The 18456-nt window shown below is 37.0% G+C and overlaps 2 protein-coding genes across 2 annotated transcripts in view; one reads left to right on the top strand and one right to left on the bottom strand.

Moving 5' to 3' along the window:
• LOC128982899 (ribosome biogenesis protein NOP53-like) overlaps window positions 1–10083 on the top strand; it is a 99353-nt gene extending 89270 nt beyond the window's left edge. The window contains exons 6-7 of the mRNA XM_054401961.1: window positions 1588–1854; window positions 9988–10083. Of these exons, the coding sequence (XP_054257936.1) occupies window positions 1588–1854; window positions 9988–10069 (349 nt within the window). The 3' untranslated portion in view covers window positions 10070–10083. The remainder of the gene's footprint in view (window positions 1–1587; window positions 1855–9987) is intronic.
• Window positions 10084–10233: 150 nt separating this feature from the next.
• The window catches only part of LOC128982891 (cilia- and flagella-associated protein 157-like), a 77261-nt gene continuing 69038 nt past the window's right edge, over window positions 10234–18456 (bottom strand). Inside the window, exon 10 of the mRNA XM_054401947.1 lies at window positions 10234–10715. Coding sequence (XP_054257922.1) covers window positions 10574–10715 — 142 coding nt within the window. The 3' untranslated portion in view covers window positions 10234–10573. The remainder of the gene's footprint in view (window positions 10716–18456) is intronic.

Here is an 18456-nt window from a genome sequence, read left to right on the forward strand (position 1 = left end):
GATATCCACAGGAATGCGTAATGTCCCCGCCCGGGGATGTCCTACGGATAAGCTCACACGTATATCCGTGGGATATCCGAGGTCATCCCAGGGTAGTCCTCAGGACATTCTCAGGACATATGGGACTACTATGGGATGTCCCTGGGATAAAGTGTGGTCTGGGCCTGAACATATAAAACACAAAATAATATAGATTTAGTATGAAAAGCTTAATTATAAGTTTAGTAAATTGATTAAATAGTTAATAAACACAAATTTTGAAGAAAAAACGAGAAAAAGGTTTTTGGCCCAGACGGGTTTTGAACCTGGTACCTTCGCCTTATGAGCCTCTTACCTTACCTCCTAAACTATATGCGCTTGATGATTATGGGTGTTTTCAAGTGGTTTAAGAAAGAGTAGCCGACAGTTGCAATGGTCGCAATACTTAAAATATTTTTGATACTACAGTATAGGCTATATATGATTCTGTTAATCTGTTTAGGCCTCAAGTAGTTGAATTGTTTTTCTGGTAGTTGGAGGGGATACTGGTATTTGAATATAGATTATTTAATCACCATTAGATTAGCACTGTTATAATTGATTGTTATATGATTAAAATTAGTTTTTGGTTGTTTTATTAATTTAAAGTTAGAATTAAATTCACATTTCACACAACTATGATAGAACTCTAGTTTTCCTGAACTCAGTGGTAGTAATATGTCAGTAAAGTAAAGTCAACCTTTGCTAGCCATAGTATTAACAAGACATATTTTCAATCTGGGAAACCTTAAACTTTTAAAATAAATTATAAAACCTCAACATCTTAATGCGTGGGAATCTTATTTTTAGAAAAAAACAGACCAAAATTATTTGTTAAATAATGAAGACGGCCCAATTATAAATTCGGAATTACTGAAAATAATTACATCAAGAACAACACTGTCACATATCCAAAGTTCAAAAGATTAATTTTTCTAATATTATTTTTTATTTTTCCAATATCCTTTAAATCATCTGTTTTAACTTTGTTTAAAATTAATTTATTAAGTAAATATTTACTTTTTGTACAAGTGTAAACACAGCCTGAAGATGGAAACCAAGTTTCTGAAAGCACTAGTGAAAAAAACAAATTATTATATATTGGCCTTGTTGAACATTTAAATTTAGATATACATTTCATCAGTGGTAGTATTTTTTTTCTTCAGTTTGTTACCGGGACATTACAGGATATCCAGTGGATTTTGTACATGTCCCGGGATGTCATGGGACATTCTGGGATATCCTATGGCATTCGTACATATCCCGGGACTTTACCGGATATCCTGAGGTTAACTTACAAATCCCGGGACATTACGGTATATTGTAGGATATCCTGTGGATTTCGTACTCGTCCCAGGATTTTGCGGGATATCCTGAGGATAGCGTACATATCCCGAGACATTCTCAGGACATATGGGACTACTATGGGATGTCCCTGGGATAAAGTGTGCTGTCTGGGAAGGTGTTTAAGAGACCTGTGCACTGGTAGAATGTATTAATTTGATTTAAATTTAAAAAAAAAATTATAGAAGCCTGTCTTCTATGATTTCATTTGTGAATGTCTTTCAGGTTGAGGAGAATGGAAAAGGAGATAACTGAGAAAGAGCAAAAGTGGGCTGCAGTTAGGGAGAAACGTGCTAAAAAGAAAGCATCTGAAGAGAACATGACGAAAAAGCTATCCAAAAGGAAATTTGAAGAACCAGATTTACCATTTAGTAGACCTCATGAAATAACTGGAAATCTCCGCGCCTTGAAACCTGAGGGAAATATACTGGTTGATCGATACTACAGCATGCAGAAGCGAAATGTCCTAGAGGTCACTGCGAAACAACTCAAGTAAGTATTTATAATATTCTTGGTATTCCTTTCTACCACATTCTACACACACCCTTAAACTTGACTGGCTTAAAGTTCATGCAAACAAAATAGAACCCGTTTTTGTTTGCACAAGCACTAGCAAATCTGGACAGATCTAAACTCAAATAACTGTTTATATGTTTTAGGTTTAACGTTCTATTCACTGCTGATATATTCAGGCCCGGATTTCCCAATAGGCCCGGTAGGCCCAGGCCTATGGGCGCGAGCTCCCAGAGGGAGCAAGAACGAGAGGAATTTTTTTTTTTAATATCTAAAAATAAATAGTCGTAGTTGATAAAAAAAACTCTGGCTAATAAAGCAATCTGATTCAGAAGTTCGAAGAAATAATTGTTAGTAGATTTAAACTAGGGATGGACGGGATTCAATTTTTAGTTCGGGACGGGACGGGACAGGATTTTTATTTCCTTCCTGATTTTCGGGACGGGACGGGACGGGATTTTTTTCTGTGTATAAAAAGAAAGTCTTGAGTATTTCACTTACCAAAAAAGACATACAAAATCCATTTTTATCGTTTGTGGCACTGATCTATAAAAAAAAAACAAAAAATGGGTAACAATTTACAGGTACCTATAGAAACTTGTGACTCGCGGTCGAAATGACTGGCAGTCACGGTGTGATCTTAAAAATGACCGCGTTCACGGGGCGATCGTCGGTATGACTCGCGGTCACGGCATGATCGTCGGTATTACTCGCGATCACGGCACGATCGTCGGCATGACTCCGCGGTCACGGCGCGATCGTCGGTAGGACTCAGTTTTGCTTTGTAAATATAACCTAGATGCAGTACCACCAGGGAAGTTTAGTTCACGTTGGTGACACTGGACGTTAGTTTTGACATACTTTTGTTTCTATTATTTTAGGGTTAGTTCTAATGATGTGTGTCTTAATTTCTTGTAATATAACCAGGAGACGACCTATTGTTAATGATTATATTATTTTATTTTGGATAAACTAAGTTTAAATAAAAATAATTGTTTCCAGCTAATTCATAATGATGACAAATCTACTAAAGGAGTATGTTTAATCTATGGTATCACGTACTGTATGAAGTTAATGTATTTGGGCCTGGTATTGGAATCAATGGCCATGTTTTTTGCAGGAATTCTCTGTGGGTTGGAGTGTTTTGTTTTAGACCCACAAGCGTGAGCATTTACTAAAAGCATTAAATGAAACTTGCTAAAAGTGTTTAAGACGGCATTTTGTTAAGGCTAAATCAGTCAATTCTTCAAAAAACCTTTCAATGATAAAATTCCGACAAGGAGTGGTATTCAAGCAATTAACTTAGGCCTATGGGCATGATAACTGTGACCAGTCTAGGGGGCGGAAAATTATTCGGGCCTAGGGGTGCCAAAATGCTAAATCCGGCCCTGGATATATTAAACCTTAAAAGGAAAAGAAATTACAGTATAGTGTTTTTAACCCTTTTTATTGCATTATTAATTTATTTTTTCTGATGTTGCGTCCTTTTATGTCTTTATCATGAATGAACGGGGGAGCAAGCTGGTCTAGTGGTTAGAGCAAGGGACTTCGGTTTCTGAGGCAAAAAAAAAATAATTTCAAATCCCACCAAATCACCAATAGATTTGATCTAAGTGATAATGCCACAACCCCTAGGTCTAGCCTGAAGTAATGTGGAAAACAACTCGTGCCTAGCATCCTAAGAATGTATGAATGAGGGTGGTTTTTAAAGTAAGGGCCGTTTCTGCGTATAGCTCCGTAGATCATGTGTACGCTGCAACGAGGCTCCTCGCCGCTTACTTGCATAATTTGTGAACAGAATGACACAATTTACTGCTCTGTAGATAACGTGTTAATCACAAGCGTGTACGCTTTTCTGTGTGTTTTAAAAGTTTTAAATTATTGAATCTTCGCTGTGAGCGAGATAAGGTCAGTGAATTTTTTAATGAAGGTCATGGCTCTAATGTGATGACTGTGGGAAGGGTAAAGTGTGTGGAAATGGGTTAGGAGTGTAAAAAGGGCTGTGAAAACATTTTTCCTTAGTGGTCTTTTGGGAGAAGTCCGGTAAAGTGAAAAGTCAGTGGATTAGTTGAAAATTGTTTGGTTTACCTACTTCACTTTAGTTTTCAGTTAATAGGTTTAACTAATGAGAGTAAATTCAGTATCCACTTTCTTTCTTCATCAAGTTTACAATCTTACTGTTACAAATGAAACTGACAAAAAATTACTCAGTGAAAGTAGGCAATAACAATAATTTATTTGAACCATTTAACCTTTTTAGTGCTACAGAGTCACTGACAGCGCCATGCTGAAAAGTGCTAGGGTATTTTGACCAAATAAGCAAGCTCTTAGAAAAAAAAAAAATCATATCTCCCTAATTTCTTTATATATTTGAACCAAATCTTTTTTGTCTTTTAAACAAATAAATGCACTAAAAAGTAGTGATGGTCAAAACTAGAAATTTCGAATCTCGAATCCAAAACCTAAACTTAAAAAATCAAATCCCGAATCTCAAATCTCAAAACATGAACGCGAAACTATTTAGTTACCTGGTCAAGTTGATGAATACAGGTAATGATAGCATTTTCATTATGATTATGCGATCAAAACTGAAAGAGATTTGACTCCTGAACGACATATAATAACATAAATGTGACGGATAAACTTCTAACCCAAAATAACATATTTTTTTATAAACAACAAAGTTAACAATGCTAACAAATAAATGAAATTCTTGACATTGAAATAAACATGAATATTGGTAAATATTACTTTTGTTTAACAAATTTTGAAAATTGATATGAAAATGAAACTGAATTGTAAGCTGTTCCAGTATTTAAGATGCCTTTTGCAGTTCAGTTCAGAATACAATTGACTTGTTTCATTAGTATTAATGGAGATGACGTGTTTGCTCCATTGCTAACAGCTTGTGTGTAAACATCAGGGTCGTTATAAACAATAATAATTACACAAAAAATGTCAGCATTTAAAAAAATAAAAGTGCCAAAACTTCCAATTTCAAAACTTTTGAATCTCGAAACTCGCCTATCGAATCTCGAAACCAAAACTTTTCCAAAGTTTTGATGGTTTTGAGATTTGGCTTTGACACATCACTACTAAAAAGTAATGACCCAATTGTTAGATTTTAGGTAGCCTACACCAACAACATTTTTTTACAAATAAATGTTATCTTATTTTACAAATGAAATAAAAACTCGAGGATTTTTTTACAATGATTATATGGTAACCACTGTAAGTAGGATACTGTAGTGATCATTTTGATACAAAAATTATGCCATTACACGTCATACAATGTTTCTTATAATAGAAAACGTGTTATCACGATCCATTGTTTACACTCTCAAGGCTATGGAGAACATTCACCAACAATGCACTTTATATTGTATTTGTTTTGGTTTTATGAAAATGAATCACTTACAATAACTATATATGTAAAAACACTACACATACTAACTTTAGAAAACATAACTTAACTTTGTTTTAAACAAACAACAGCGCAAACGTAAAACATAATTCGTTGTCAGTCACTGCGCACAAAGAAACAAAGAATTAAAAAGTAAACAGCTGACCACTAGCGACAGTAATGGAGGGAAATGACCGACGATCGATAATTTGAAGCCTTTGGATCATACTGATGAATCAACCAGTCAATAAGTTCACGGCATCAATGCGTACTTTACGAAATAAGAATAGTCGCTCTAGTAGCACTTTAAGGTAAAAATACATCGTCGCGGTCAGCGACTTTGTAGCACTAGAAGGGTTAACATCTTCTTTAAAAGACAACACACAACTCTACTAACTTTTTCCTACAGTTACCTAACAATGTACATGTTCTCTCACTGATTTGAGAAAGCAAAGTGGCCAATTCGCTCATCAGTGAGACAATGTTAACATTGTCTCACTCTAATTACTTTGTCTCACTCCAGATTTGCAACGTGAAGGCACGAAATAGTGAGCGCGTAACATGCAGGCAACGTCGTATGCACGCAAAATACTTTGGCAGCACTGGCTATAAATCAGCTGGTCAGCTGTTGTACTGTTGTATTTGTCACTTCACATTAAATGTTATATTAAAAGTTCACTTCTGTGTAAAAATAGGTTATGTTTCTTCACAAATTTATTTGTTTTATGGTAACTGTAGGATACATCGTCGCGGTCAGCGACTTTGTAGCACTAGAAGGGTTAACATCTATATAATTAATACGCTACATGAAACTTTGTCGGTTGAACTCCTCCGCCATTTCTTAACCGATTTTAACCATTGACGTCTCATTGGAAAGAGCGTGTTGCGTAGATTTGCAAACTGGCCTTACATTTTTGAAAAAGTCCCTTGGGCTCTGCCCCAGTGGCTTTGAAAGTTCCCATGTTATCCTTATGAAGAACATAATTGTTTACATTTTGATCAGCTGTATAATTTAATAGCTGTTATTTATTTTTCAATTCAATGAAACGCATTAAGTATATTTATTTACTATTTGAGTTTGTGTTAACATAACCTTAAAGACGGATCGCGTTAGTATGGTTGTACCTTAAATTTGTGTAATTATCGTTGTTTTGTGTCGCTATGACGGATCGTGTTGGCATGATTGTAACTTAAATTTGTGCATTTATCGTTGTTTTGTGTAGTTATAATTTGTTTATTTGTTGTTTTTTTCTTTTAAATGCCTCCGACGCGACGACAACGAAACATAGCCAGGACTGACAGGAGGTGTAATCGTGATAACGACCGCAGCTACACATAGTGGCGCGTAAAATAGGCTTAACTTATCACAGTCAGCACCTGACCCTGGACAATCTCAACTATTAGGTTACAAATGCGCCCTAACACTACCCCAAAACGACTTTGCGTTCTCAATTGGCCCACTATTCGTTCTCAATTGACCTGTGTTGCCTGTACAGCGAGGCATTTTGAGAAGGAGAAAACCGGACGGAATGCTTTAGGTTTTTCAATAACGAAGATAAACATGGTCTGAGTTACACACCGCGGTAATATTTGAGTTGACTCTTTTAAACTCATTGTAAATATGACTGTTATTCATTTTGAAATAACTCCTGTAATACTTTGCAATTGCTCGAATTCGAGCAACATGTACACTCGTCTTCTTTAAAAGACAACACACAACTCTACTAACTTTTGTTTACATTTTTTCATTAAAATTAATAACAAGTGTTTTAATTATTAGTAGGCATTCTAATTCTAATTTGTTGATACAATTTGAAATGATTTAATAAAATTCAGATTTTTATCAATCTTATAGGCCTATGATCGTAAAACTGGCAAAGTATGCATGCTTAAGGCGATCGGCGGGTTTATCTGATACCTTAACTCAATATTTTCGGCACAACGACTTCATCTTTTATAGATAACATCATCAAGTGACCAATTTAGGTTTGTTCAACTGAAGAATTCGTTGGGCAATCGATTTTTTCGAGCTTCTGATGCAGAATTGTCGGATTTCTTCGACTATGTCATCGCTTGTTATTAGCCAGGTGAATGTCTTTTCAAACCAGCTTCAAGTTTCTTTATCATCAAGGAGATTTAAATTTAGTTTAATTTAGCAATAGATATAAACTATGCGAACCACAGATTGGAATTTGTGTCTTCTGTTGTGCCGTAAACCGTCGTGCTGGCGACTGGCGTCAAGCGCATGAGTCACAATAAAGGCCTACCACCGTACACCTGTTTTGCGCATGCAAAGGCCAAAGTTTCCTCCCTTGCTACAAGGGAAATAAAACTTAGTTATTTTAGCTTCAATTTGAAGTATAAAACGTTTAGTTACCTTAAAAAGTACACAAACAATTATCATTTAATATCCCGGCATTCTTTTAAAACACCCTTTAAATCAGTGGAAATAGGTTGATATTGTATGTAGTAAAAAAAACAAACCCCTTTAATACAATTAATAATTTTTTTTATTCAATCAATTATCATTGTATCCTGTTACGTAATTGACCCAATCTTATTCATCATCAGACTGAAGTTCTACTGCTTGCTAAGAGTTTCCGCGTTATTATTATTATGCTAGTTTATTATGGTAGTCTAGCAACAATGAAAATGTTCAGAACATTCTAATTTTTAAATTAAAATAATAAAATATTTTTTAAATAATTTTTTAAAAACTTTTTTATTGGAAATAAATGTTTTTTTTACGAATTTTCAAATGTATTTTCTGAATATTGCATTTTATGGCTAAACGGTTAATTGTATCGAAATATTCTAAATACGAAAGTTGTAGCTCTTTCTTTGGCGAACATGTTTCACATTTTATGTTTTTTTATACGATGAATAGTTTTTGGACGCCATTTTCCAAGATGGCGGCCGTAGCACAAGTTTTTTTTCGAGGACTTTTAGTATTTTATTCCGGAAGTAAAACTCAATATACGTACCTAGTTTTACACGTATAAGAGTTTTTTTAGGTAATTTCTCAAATATGACTAGACTAAATATAAAAACATTGACAACAGCTGGCAATTTAAAACCAGTAAGTTTAACCAACTCAGCATATATAACATCCTCCCACCCAAGTTAATTAACTTATGGTTGATTAACTTGTACTTTAGGTCGTGTACTTCTTCTTGTAACTACTTTTCTCTCTTCATTAGAGTATATTTCCAATGGTTATAAATGTTTTACTCGGCGAATCAATTCATTGTCCGGTGTCTTCAATATTACTGTGCGTACGATTCCATCTCTTCCTTTCATTACTTCAATGATTCTGGCAATCACCCAGTTTATCCGCTTGCCAAAATCATTACCATCAGTACTATTTCCCCCACTTCAGGTTCTCTGTAACTTTTGACATTATTATGGTGTAATAATTTACCAATATACTCGATTCTGAATCTTGGATTCAGCCCTTCTCTTATTTTCTTTCTGTATACAGCTTTCTTCGGTAAATTAATCTCCTCAATAGCGTCTAAATCGGGTTGTGTCACATCTCTTATATCTTTAAAAAACATTGATGGAGTGATGGGACTCAATTCATTCAGATCATCCGACATGTAAGTAAGCGGTCGAGCATTGATAACACTTTCACATTCGCATAATGTAGATGACATTTCTTTATAGTTCAAACTAGTTTTCTTCAAAACTCTCATTGGAGAATGTTGATTGTTTGACTCCCACCGTTTAACATGTGCTGAAGCACCAAATACGGGTCTCACTGGTGTAGTCGCACTGTCCTTGAGAAACTGTTCTATGTGGTATGAACTGCTTGATGTGATCTACCTCGTTACGGGGAACTGATTCAGTGATTCCTTCACTCTGCCGACTTCTAAAAACTTGTTGATACTTATTAAAATAACCATTATTTGTAGTCTTATCGGTTGTTGATTGAAGTTGTTTCTTTGAAAGTTCCAAGTTATTAGGATGTATGTTACAATCCTCAACCAAAGATAGGCACACTTCATTATGACCTTCTTTGTTATCACCTCACTCTTCACCGTATTCTTAAAATGTTCTAGTGTCATCTCATGTAACTCTTCTTTTGACTCCTGTTCAACGGGATCAGTAATACCAAGTGTCTCTAATTTCCAGAACATCGAAATATCCTCAGAAGGATCACTAAAAGAAAACATAGTAACACATGATGTATTGCATTCTATCTTACTGTTATCAGTTTCCACAACACTAGATAAGCGACCTATTAATGTCCAGCCTAGAAAAGTTTCCATTGCGACAAGTCCACTATTCAGCTGAACTTTGTTACCTGTGAACAACTTACCAGCAACATCTGCACCAATTAATACTTCAATTGTTACATCGGATCTAGCCACATCAGAAAGAACAATGTTAGCATCCTCCATTTCCTTAAGTTCTGGACCTCTCCTAATACTAGGGAGATTTTAACTCAAAAGAGGTTGATCTAGAACCTTGAACCATTGACTTTATATCTACACTAGACTTCCTATTAAAATTACTGTTAAAATTACTAAGAATCAATGTATTATTTTCATTGCTGTAACCTAATATTGACCCTGCAGTATCAAACAATTAGATGTCTATATAACAACTATGATCGTATGTTACTATTTGGTCACAGTAGTTACTGTGACAAAAATTATAATGGTCTTCATCATGTATGATTTATAATATATTCTTAATTTTTCCAGATGCCACAGAAGGAAAGTCAAGAAGTTTGTCAAACCAAGTCACAGAATTGAAGAATCACCAACGGTTACAAAATCAAAATAAATTGTTATTATTGATTTATTTATTTATTTAACCATAGTAACATTAGCTATCCAAATTTATTTAAAAAGTTATAAATAAATATTACAACATGAGAATAGCCTGAACCTTATGCTTGTAATTTGAGGTTCCAGAATTTTAAAAAATAAGTGGAGTTAGGGGGTTAAATTATACACACAAGTCATATGATTAAAAGTTTAATTTTTTGTTCATGCTAAAATTGCTAAGAAACAAAACCAGTTTTGTGGTGAAGCATGTATTTATGTCACATATTTACACCATTCATTTTATTTCAAATATAGCCAACTTAATTGGATAACTTGTTTAGTAATGCAATTAACAGAAAATCAATTAGACTAATTATACACCAATGATATTAAATCACTGTTTTGGAATTGCTAATAATTTAGATCTTTCATTGCAAATGGTTTCAAATCTCTAGAATCTAGAATTTCAAACTATTACCAAACCTAGTTTTTCCTTCAATACAATTGAATATAATGTTACCTATTTACTCTTGGACGATGATTTTAATGTTTCTGTACTTTCCCTAGGCAACAGTTCCTCGGAATCTCCAGTCTTGCACACTAATCCTAAATCCCCAGATTTATAAGCTGTTATTGTGTCACTTAATAAAATGGTTTCTCTCCTGAAACAAAGATAAAAATCATATTATTAATCTCTCCATTGGCTCTTGTCATTAGCCTTTTGATTTTATTGAGAAGGTGAGGAAGATGACAGGGGAGTTGGAATTGACGAGCTTCTGTAGAGGGAGAAGCGAAGTGATATTGTGTTGGTCAGTGTCTGAGTGCCCTCAAAGCTCTATACTCAATACTCATAGACTCTATCCTTTCTGTAGAGAGAGGAGCAGGAGAAGCGAAGTGATATTGTGTTGGTCAGTGTCTGAGCGCCCACAAAGCCCATTACTAATAGACCATATCCTAACTGTAGGGGGAGGAGCGGTAGAAGTTAAGTGATCTGCAATGTTACATGTCATATAGCCCATTCACTTCATTCATTCATTTTAGTTATATAATTCTACTTCTTTTATTGTACCAAAATTCGCCATATAGCCTATTTAAATAAATTGTCAGAAAATGTATAGTAAATTTAAATTATATTATCCTTTAATCACCCCTCAGAAACCATCACCACATTTTAAAATATATTGTATATATTCAACAAATATTATTGTTTATAAAAACCTGTAACCTGTAATTAAGTCCATAGTTGCAATAACACTTTTATTCAAAATTATTAATATAGTATAAATTATTTCTAAAACCCCAACATTAAATTAATATCCAAAAGCCTGATTATTAGTGCATGTGCAAGTGATGAAGAAAGAAGACAGCTGCTGGCTTCTACAATGAACTGATCAACATCCTGTGTGAAATGAAAAAAATTTCCTCCTTCTCTATTGGGACATGGCAGCATCAACACCTTAAATTCAGTGAGGGTATAATCCCTAACATTTAAACAGTCAAAGTGATTAAAATTATTTAACTTAACATTAACTTAACAACAGAAGAACAGTTTACCTTTTATATATACATTTTTTTTCATTTCAAATTTTTACTGCCACCTCAAGATTTATATAAATTGGACACTATTACTGAAGATCTGGTGAGAACTCTCCATTTTGTATAAGGCTTAGCCCAACTTCAAGAAATTCAACTTAATACAGACCTATTTTATTTACTTTCTGATCGAACCTAATTATTTGAATTCTAAAACTACTTTATTTTCATCAAGAATAATTCTAGAAAAACAATTTGAACAAGAGAACTAAATTCAACTTTGATAAATTTTCGCATTCTATTCATTGTTTGATTATTTAACTTACTTATCCAAGCCTAAGGGCAATATCAAAATTATCCAATTTTTCATAATGATTAACATATTTTATTTTATAAATTAAAATATTTGAAGATCTTTTTAGCCAGCCGAGTTCCCCTCCCTGAGATTTACGTAATTAAACTTAAAATATCTTATTGTAAACTCATTGTTCTGTTTTACTGAGCTAGGCTAACCAAGATGGCGACCCTGTATCTGTTCATTTAAATATCAAACCCCATTCATCATTGTAATATCCTAACTTAACTTATTCTTATTTCATTAAATTTGTATTGTAAAGAAATCCTTCCGCTTAATCATTTGTCTTTCTATAAGTATATTTAATCTAGGCTTAACTTAGCAGTAAGTAAAGGTACAAACCTGAACCAAATTTTATTAGTCCAAATTACAAGCACTACCGGTACTAATAACAAATTTTGTAAAACATATTCAACCAATTGGGTAGTGGTAAATCATCATTATAAACACAGAGTGTTTTCTTTTAGATCTTGTGTTGGTCAGTGTCTCAGGACCCACAAAGCCCATTACTAATATACCATATCGTAACTGTAGGGGGAGGAGCGGTAGAAGCTAAGTGATCTTGTGTTGGTCAGTGTCTCAGCGCCCACAAAGCCCATTACTAATATACCATATCGTAACTGTAGGGGGAGGAGCGGTAGAAGCTAAGTGATCTAGTGTTGGTCAGTGTCTCAGCGCCCACAAAGCCCAGCCACTATCCTTGCCGTAGGAGGAGAAGCTAAGTGATATTGTGTTGGTCAGTGTCTGAGTGCCCAAGAAGCCTATTACTAATAGACCATATCGTAACTGTAGGGGGAGGAGCGGTAGAAGCTAAGTGATCTTGTGTTGGTCAGTGTCTCAGCGCCCACAAAGCCCAGCCACTATCCTTGCTGTAGGAGGAGAAGCTAAGTGATATTGTGTTGGTCAGTGTCTGAGCGCCCAAGAAGCCTATTACTAATAAGACCATATCGTAACTGTAGGGGGAGGAGCGGTAGAAGCTAAGTGATCTTGTGTTGGTCAGTGTCTCAGCGCCCACAAAGCCCAGCCACTATCCTTGCTGTAGGAGGAGAAGCTAAGTGATATTGTGTTGGTCAGTGTCTGAGCGCCCAAGAAGCCTATTACTAATAAGACCATATCGTAACTGTAGGGGGAGGAGCGGTAGAAGCTAAGTGATCTTGTGTTGGTCAGTGTCTCAGCGCCCACAAAGCCCAGCCACTATCCTTGCTGTAGGAGGAGAAGCAATGTGATATTGTGTTGATCAGTGTATCAGTGCCCACAAAGTCCATTACTCATACACCCTATCCTTGATGTAGGGGGAGAAGCAATGTGATATTGTGTTTGTCAGTGTATCAGTGCCCACAAAGTCCATTACTCATACACCCTATCCTTGATGTAGGGGGAGAAGCAATGTGATATTGTGTTTGTCAGTGTATCAGTGCCCACAAAGTCCATTACTCATACACCCTATCCTTGATGTAGGGGGAGAAGCAATGTGATATTGTGTTTGTCAGTGTATCAGTGCCCACAAAGTCCATTACTCATACACCCTATCCTTGCTGTAGGGGGAGAAGCAATGTGATATTGTGTTGGTCAGTGTCTCAGTGCCCACAAAGCCCAGCCACTATCCTTGCCGTAGGAGGAGAAGCTAAGTGATATTGTGTTGGTCAGTGTCTCAGTGCCCAAGAAGCCTATTACTAATAGACCATATCGAACCTGTAGGTGGAGGAGCAGTAGAAGCTAAGTGATCTTGTGTTGGTCAGTGTCTCAGCGCCCACAAAGCCCAGCCACTATCCTTGCTGTAGGAGGAGAAGCTAAGTGATATTGTGTTGGTCAGTGTCTGAGCGCCCAAGAAGCCTATTACTAATAGACCATATCGTAACTGTAGGGGGAGGAGCGGTAGAAGCTAAGTGATCTTGTGTTGGTCAGTGTCTCAGCGCCCACAAAGCCCATTACTAATATACCATATCGTAACTGTAGGGGGAGGAGCGGTAGAAGCTAAGTGATCTTGTGTTGGTCAGTGTCTCAGCGCCCACGAAGCCCAGCCACTATCCTTGCCGTAGGAGGAGAAGCTAAGTGATATTGTGTTGGTCAGTGTCTGAGCGCCCAAGAAGCCTATTACTAATAGACCATATCGTAACTGTAGGGGGAGGAGCGGTAGAAGCTAAGTGATCTTGTGTTGGTCAGTGTCTCAGCGCCCACAAAGCCCAGCCACTATCCTTGCTGTAGGAGGAGAAGCAATGTGATATTGTGTTGGTCAGTGTCTGAGCGCCCACAAAGCCCAGCCACTATCCTTGCCGTAGGAGGAGAAGCTAAGTGATATTGTGTTAGTCAGTGTCTGAGCCCCCACGAAGCCTATTACTAATAGAGCATATCGTAACTGTAGGGGGAGGAGCGGTAGAAGCTAAGTGATCTTGTGTTGGTCAGTGTCTCAGCGCCCACAAAGCCCAGCCACCATCCTTGCTGTAGGAGGAGAAGCAATGTGATATTGTGTTGGTCAGTGTATCAGTGCCCACAAAGTCCATTACTCATACACCCTATCCTTGATGTAGGGGGAGAAGCAATGTGATATTGTGTTGGTCAGTGTCTCAGTGCCCACAAAGTCCATTACTCATACACCCTATCCTTGATGTAGGTGGAGAAGCAATGTGATATTGTGTTGGTTAGTGTCTCAGTGCCCACAAAGTCCATTACTCATTCACCCTATCCTTGATGTAGGTGGAGAAGCAATGTGATATTGTGTTTGTCAGTGTATCAGTGCCCACAAAGTCCATTACTCATACACCCTATCCATGATGTAGGTGGAGAAGCAATGTGATATTGTGTTTGTTAGTGTCTCAGTGCCCACAAAGTCCACTACTCATACACCCTATCCTTGATGTAGGTGGAGAAGCAATGTGATATTGTGTTGGTCAGTGTCTCAGTGCCCACAAAGTCCATTACTCATACACCCTATCCTATCTGTAGGGGGAAGGAGGGGGAGAAACAAAGTTATATTGTGTTGGCCAGTGTCTCAGTGCCCATAAATTCTATTACTTATGGACCCTATCCTAACTGTAGGGGGTGGAGCGGGAGAAGGGAAGTGATATTGTGTTATTCTTTGTCAGCGCTCACAAAGTCAATGACTCATGCACGCCATATCAGCTGGACGGCGATGCCATCAACAGCAAAATAAAAAAAAAAACACAAGGATGGATGAGCATATTCTACCTGGGGGAGCGTTGAGCAATGTTTTTGTTGCTATTTCAGAGCTTTTCGCTGGATGAGTTGATGGAGAGGCACCCCATTTATAGTATACTGAATATACATATGCATACTGAAAATAATCAGTAGCCCGAAGTGTACCACCGGTGGTACACGTCGGGATTTAGGGACTGATTAAAAATACGATACCAGATACAGTACTTAACCAAAAAGACGAAACTAAATTAACATGTAATATTAATAGGATTAAAAAAAAATCTTTTTATATTGTCTTGTTTGCACTAAAACTTTGTTATGAGTGTGAAATTACGTAGTTTTATGAGTGTACCACCGATGGCGCACGTCGACCGGTGCGTATTCGGGAGATCCTGCCAGTCGACGTGCGCCACACGCTCTACTTGCCGATGGCGCGGCAGGCGGAGAAGTGATGAATACCATACTGTTAGTTATTGGAACTGCCGCATGAGTGCAGCACTCAGCAGGTGGTTTATCAAATGTTCCCACCTTCTTTGGTCTGCCACTGTGTCAGTAAGGTGTTTTGCCTAGTTACAGTCTACAAAATGGATAGCTCTGGTATCAGGGGTGCCCAGAGAGGGGGGACCGTGGCGCGTTTGCGCCACAGGAATTTTTGGGGGGGGACTTCTTTAGGGAGAATTTAGGGGGGGGGGGGTATTTTTTTGTTAGCTGTCATAATGAATGTAGAATTTTGTATAATCAGACTGAAAAACTTTTTCTAAGTAGCTCACTATCACTATCAACACCAACAACATTCTGCCATTCGTAATTAAGATTGCTTCCAAGAATGGTAAAACGCACCTTATCAGACAATCCTTAATTATGTACTAGTGTCGACATTTTTTCTTCTGTGTTCGCTGACTTTTACTTGCTACATATGTTTTGGTGGTTCTTTAACTCCACCATCGTCAGTCTTAGGCCTTTAAAAAGATCCACTTCTGGAGGTGTCGTCAGAGTACGTTACAAACACAAAACGATTACAGATATGCCTATCAATGCACAAGAGTACATTGGCACGGGCAGGACTGGAAGTAAACTGAATCAGTTCAGCTTATGACTTATGACTTATGACTTATGATTCATAATTGAGTGTTTTGACTCAAAAATTGTGTGCTGTCACTAGTTTTATTTATTTATATACTGGTATTCCAAACTCTTCCAAAGTATTTAATAAATTTCTTTTCACGCAGTAATGTAGAATTTCGAGACCATCATTTATATCCAGCATAAAAATTGGTTATTGTCAATAGTTTTGAATGGAAAACTCAATTGTGAATCTCATTATATTTCCAACACTCTCCTCTGTCACTACAATTAATTAGTCCTGACATCTGTTAAAAACGCGGACGACAATCCAGAGACCACGTCGGTCTGTCATAACCTGATTCAGTAGTTTACTTCAGTCCTGCCCGCAGCAATGTCCTCGCATGAATAAAATTGATAGGCCTATCTGTAATCGTTTCGTGTTTTGTGTTAAATGTTTGTAACATATTCTGACGACACATCCAGAAGTCGATCCTTTTGTAAGTCTGACGATGGTGTATGTTACATATGGAAGTCTAAATATGTTAAAGAACCGCCAAAACATATGTAGCAAGTAAAATACGACACTACCGTACATATATTATTAAGGATTGTCTGACAAGATGCGTTTCTACCACTATTAGTCATAAAAGGCAATCCTGGGGCTATCAAAATGAATTATAAGATTACTTCGTCACAAAAACCTTTTGTGCTAGGCCTAGTGGCAATTAAGGTATTTTGTGTATTTTGCCCGGCGATTTTTGTAGAAGGCAGCCTGGGAGTGGCGAGCAACAAGTCTGCCCTATTTCGTGACTCTCTGCCTATAATTTTGAAACCAGATACTTTTTGTCAAAGTATTATTAATGCTCTTAAAGCTGTTTGAATTCTTAAGCCCTGTAAAAATTAACGCCACCTAATATATTGTACAGTTACAATACTGTGTTGGAGTAGAGTAATTCACCGAGTATTTTGAGCACATGTTGGCTGACAATACAGTTTCTGAATTGTAATTTGAAAAACTACAATTCAGGTTGCGCCTCTCGGTTTGGGGGGGATGGGCACCTCTGTCTGGTATTGATCGTGCTATTGATGATGTAAGTGACTTGTCCAATTTTTCAGTGTCGGGAAGTGAATATGTTCCATCTGATAATCACAGTGACAGTGACACTGATGTTATAAGTGTAGGCCTAAGTGATGAGTCTGTGGAAAGTGACATTGGACATTGGAATCATAACCAAGTTGAGGAGGAAGCAGGTAGCACGGAAAGAGAAGTCAAAGTCGATCCCGTACAAGCAGTGGTGAGTGATATTCACAATGATTTTGTGCGAAATTTGCTTGAATGGACTGAGTTCAAACAATCTTGTAGGCAATATCCATTCACTGCAGAATCAGGGTTAACACGTGATTGTCAAACTGATGAACCATTCAAACTATTTTCTCAGTTCATTGATGACGAAGTACTGAACCTCATTGTTACTGAGACCAATAGGTATGCTCACCAGTATTTAAGTAAAAAAGTCCCAAAAAGCGATCACCTATGAAAAAATGGGTGGACTGCACAACAGACGAAACCAAAAAACTTCTTGGTATTTTAATGATTATGGGCATTTGTCCAATGCCGCAACGTAAAATGTATTGGTCTAAAAATCCTATGTATGGAAACCAGGTTATAAAAAAACCATGACCAGAGATCGGTTTGATTGTCTAATGAAATGTCTTCACTTCCACAACAACGAAGCGCCCGATTCAAGTGAGCCTCGGCTAGCCAGAATAAAAAACTTGGGTACCCTACTGAACATGAAGTTCAGGGAAATCCTCGTACCAGATGAAAATCTTGTTATTGACGAATCAATGGTTCCGTGGCGAGGAAGGCTCATATTCAGGCAATATTTGCCAGGAAAATCACATGTGAAGCTGTACAAACTGTGCTCGACAAACGGTTACACTTTCAAAATTAAAGTATATGCTGGAAAGTCTGATATTCTTGCCAATGAGGGCCATGCTGGAAAATGAATTGAAAGCTGGCCATACCTTGTATGCCGATAATTTTTACAATTCTGTAAAACTTGCCAGTTTGCTGCTACAGAACAAAACCTACCTGTGCGGCAAGCTCCGTGTGGACCGAAAAGAAAACCCCAAGGTCGTCGTGAATGAGAAGTTATCTAAAGGGGAAATGATTGCCAAAGAAAACACCTCTGGAGTTAAGTGTATGAAGTGGAGGGACAAGAGAGTGGTCATGATGATTTCCACGAGACCCGAAGATACAGACACTCTTGTCAAGTCTACTAAGCGAAATA

Source organism: Macrosteles quadrilineatus, unplaced genomic scaffold (genome assembly GCF_028750875.1).
Source record: "Macrosteles quadrilineatus isolate MER2022 unplaced genomic scaffold, UCM_ALF_1.0 Scaffold_1__1_contigs__length_201487025, whole genome shotgun sequence".
NCBI classification, from domain to species: domain Eukaryota; kingdom Metazoa; phylum Arthropoda; class Insecta; order Hemiptera; family Cicadellidae; genus Macrosteles; species Macrosteles quadrilineatus.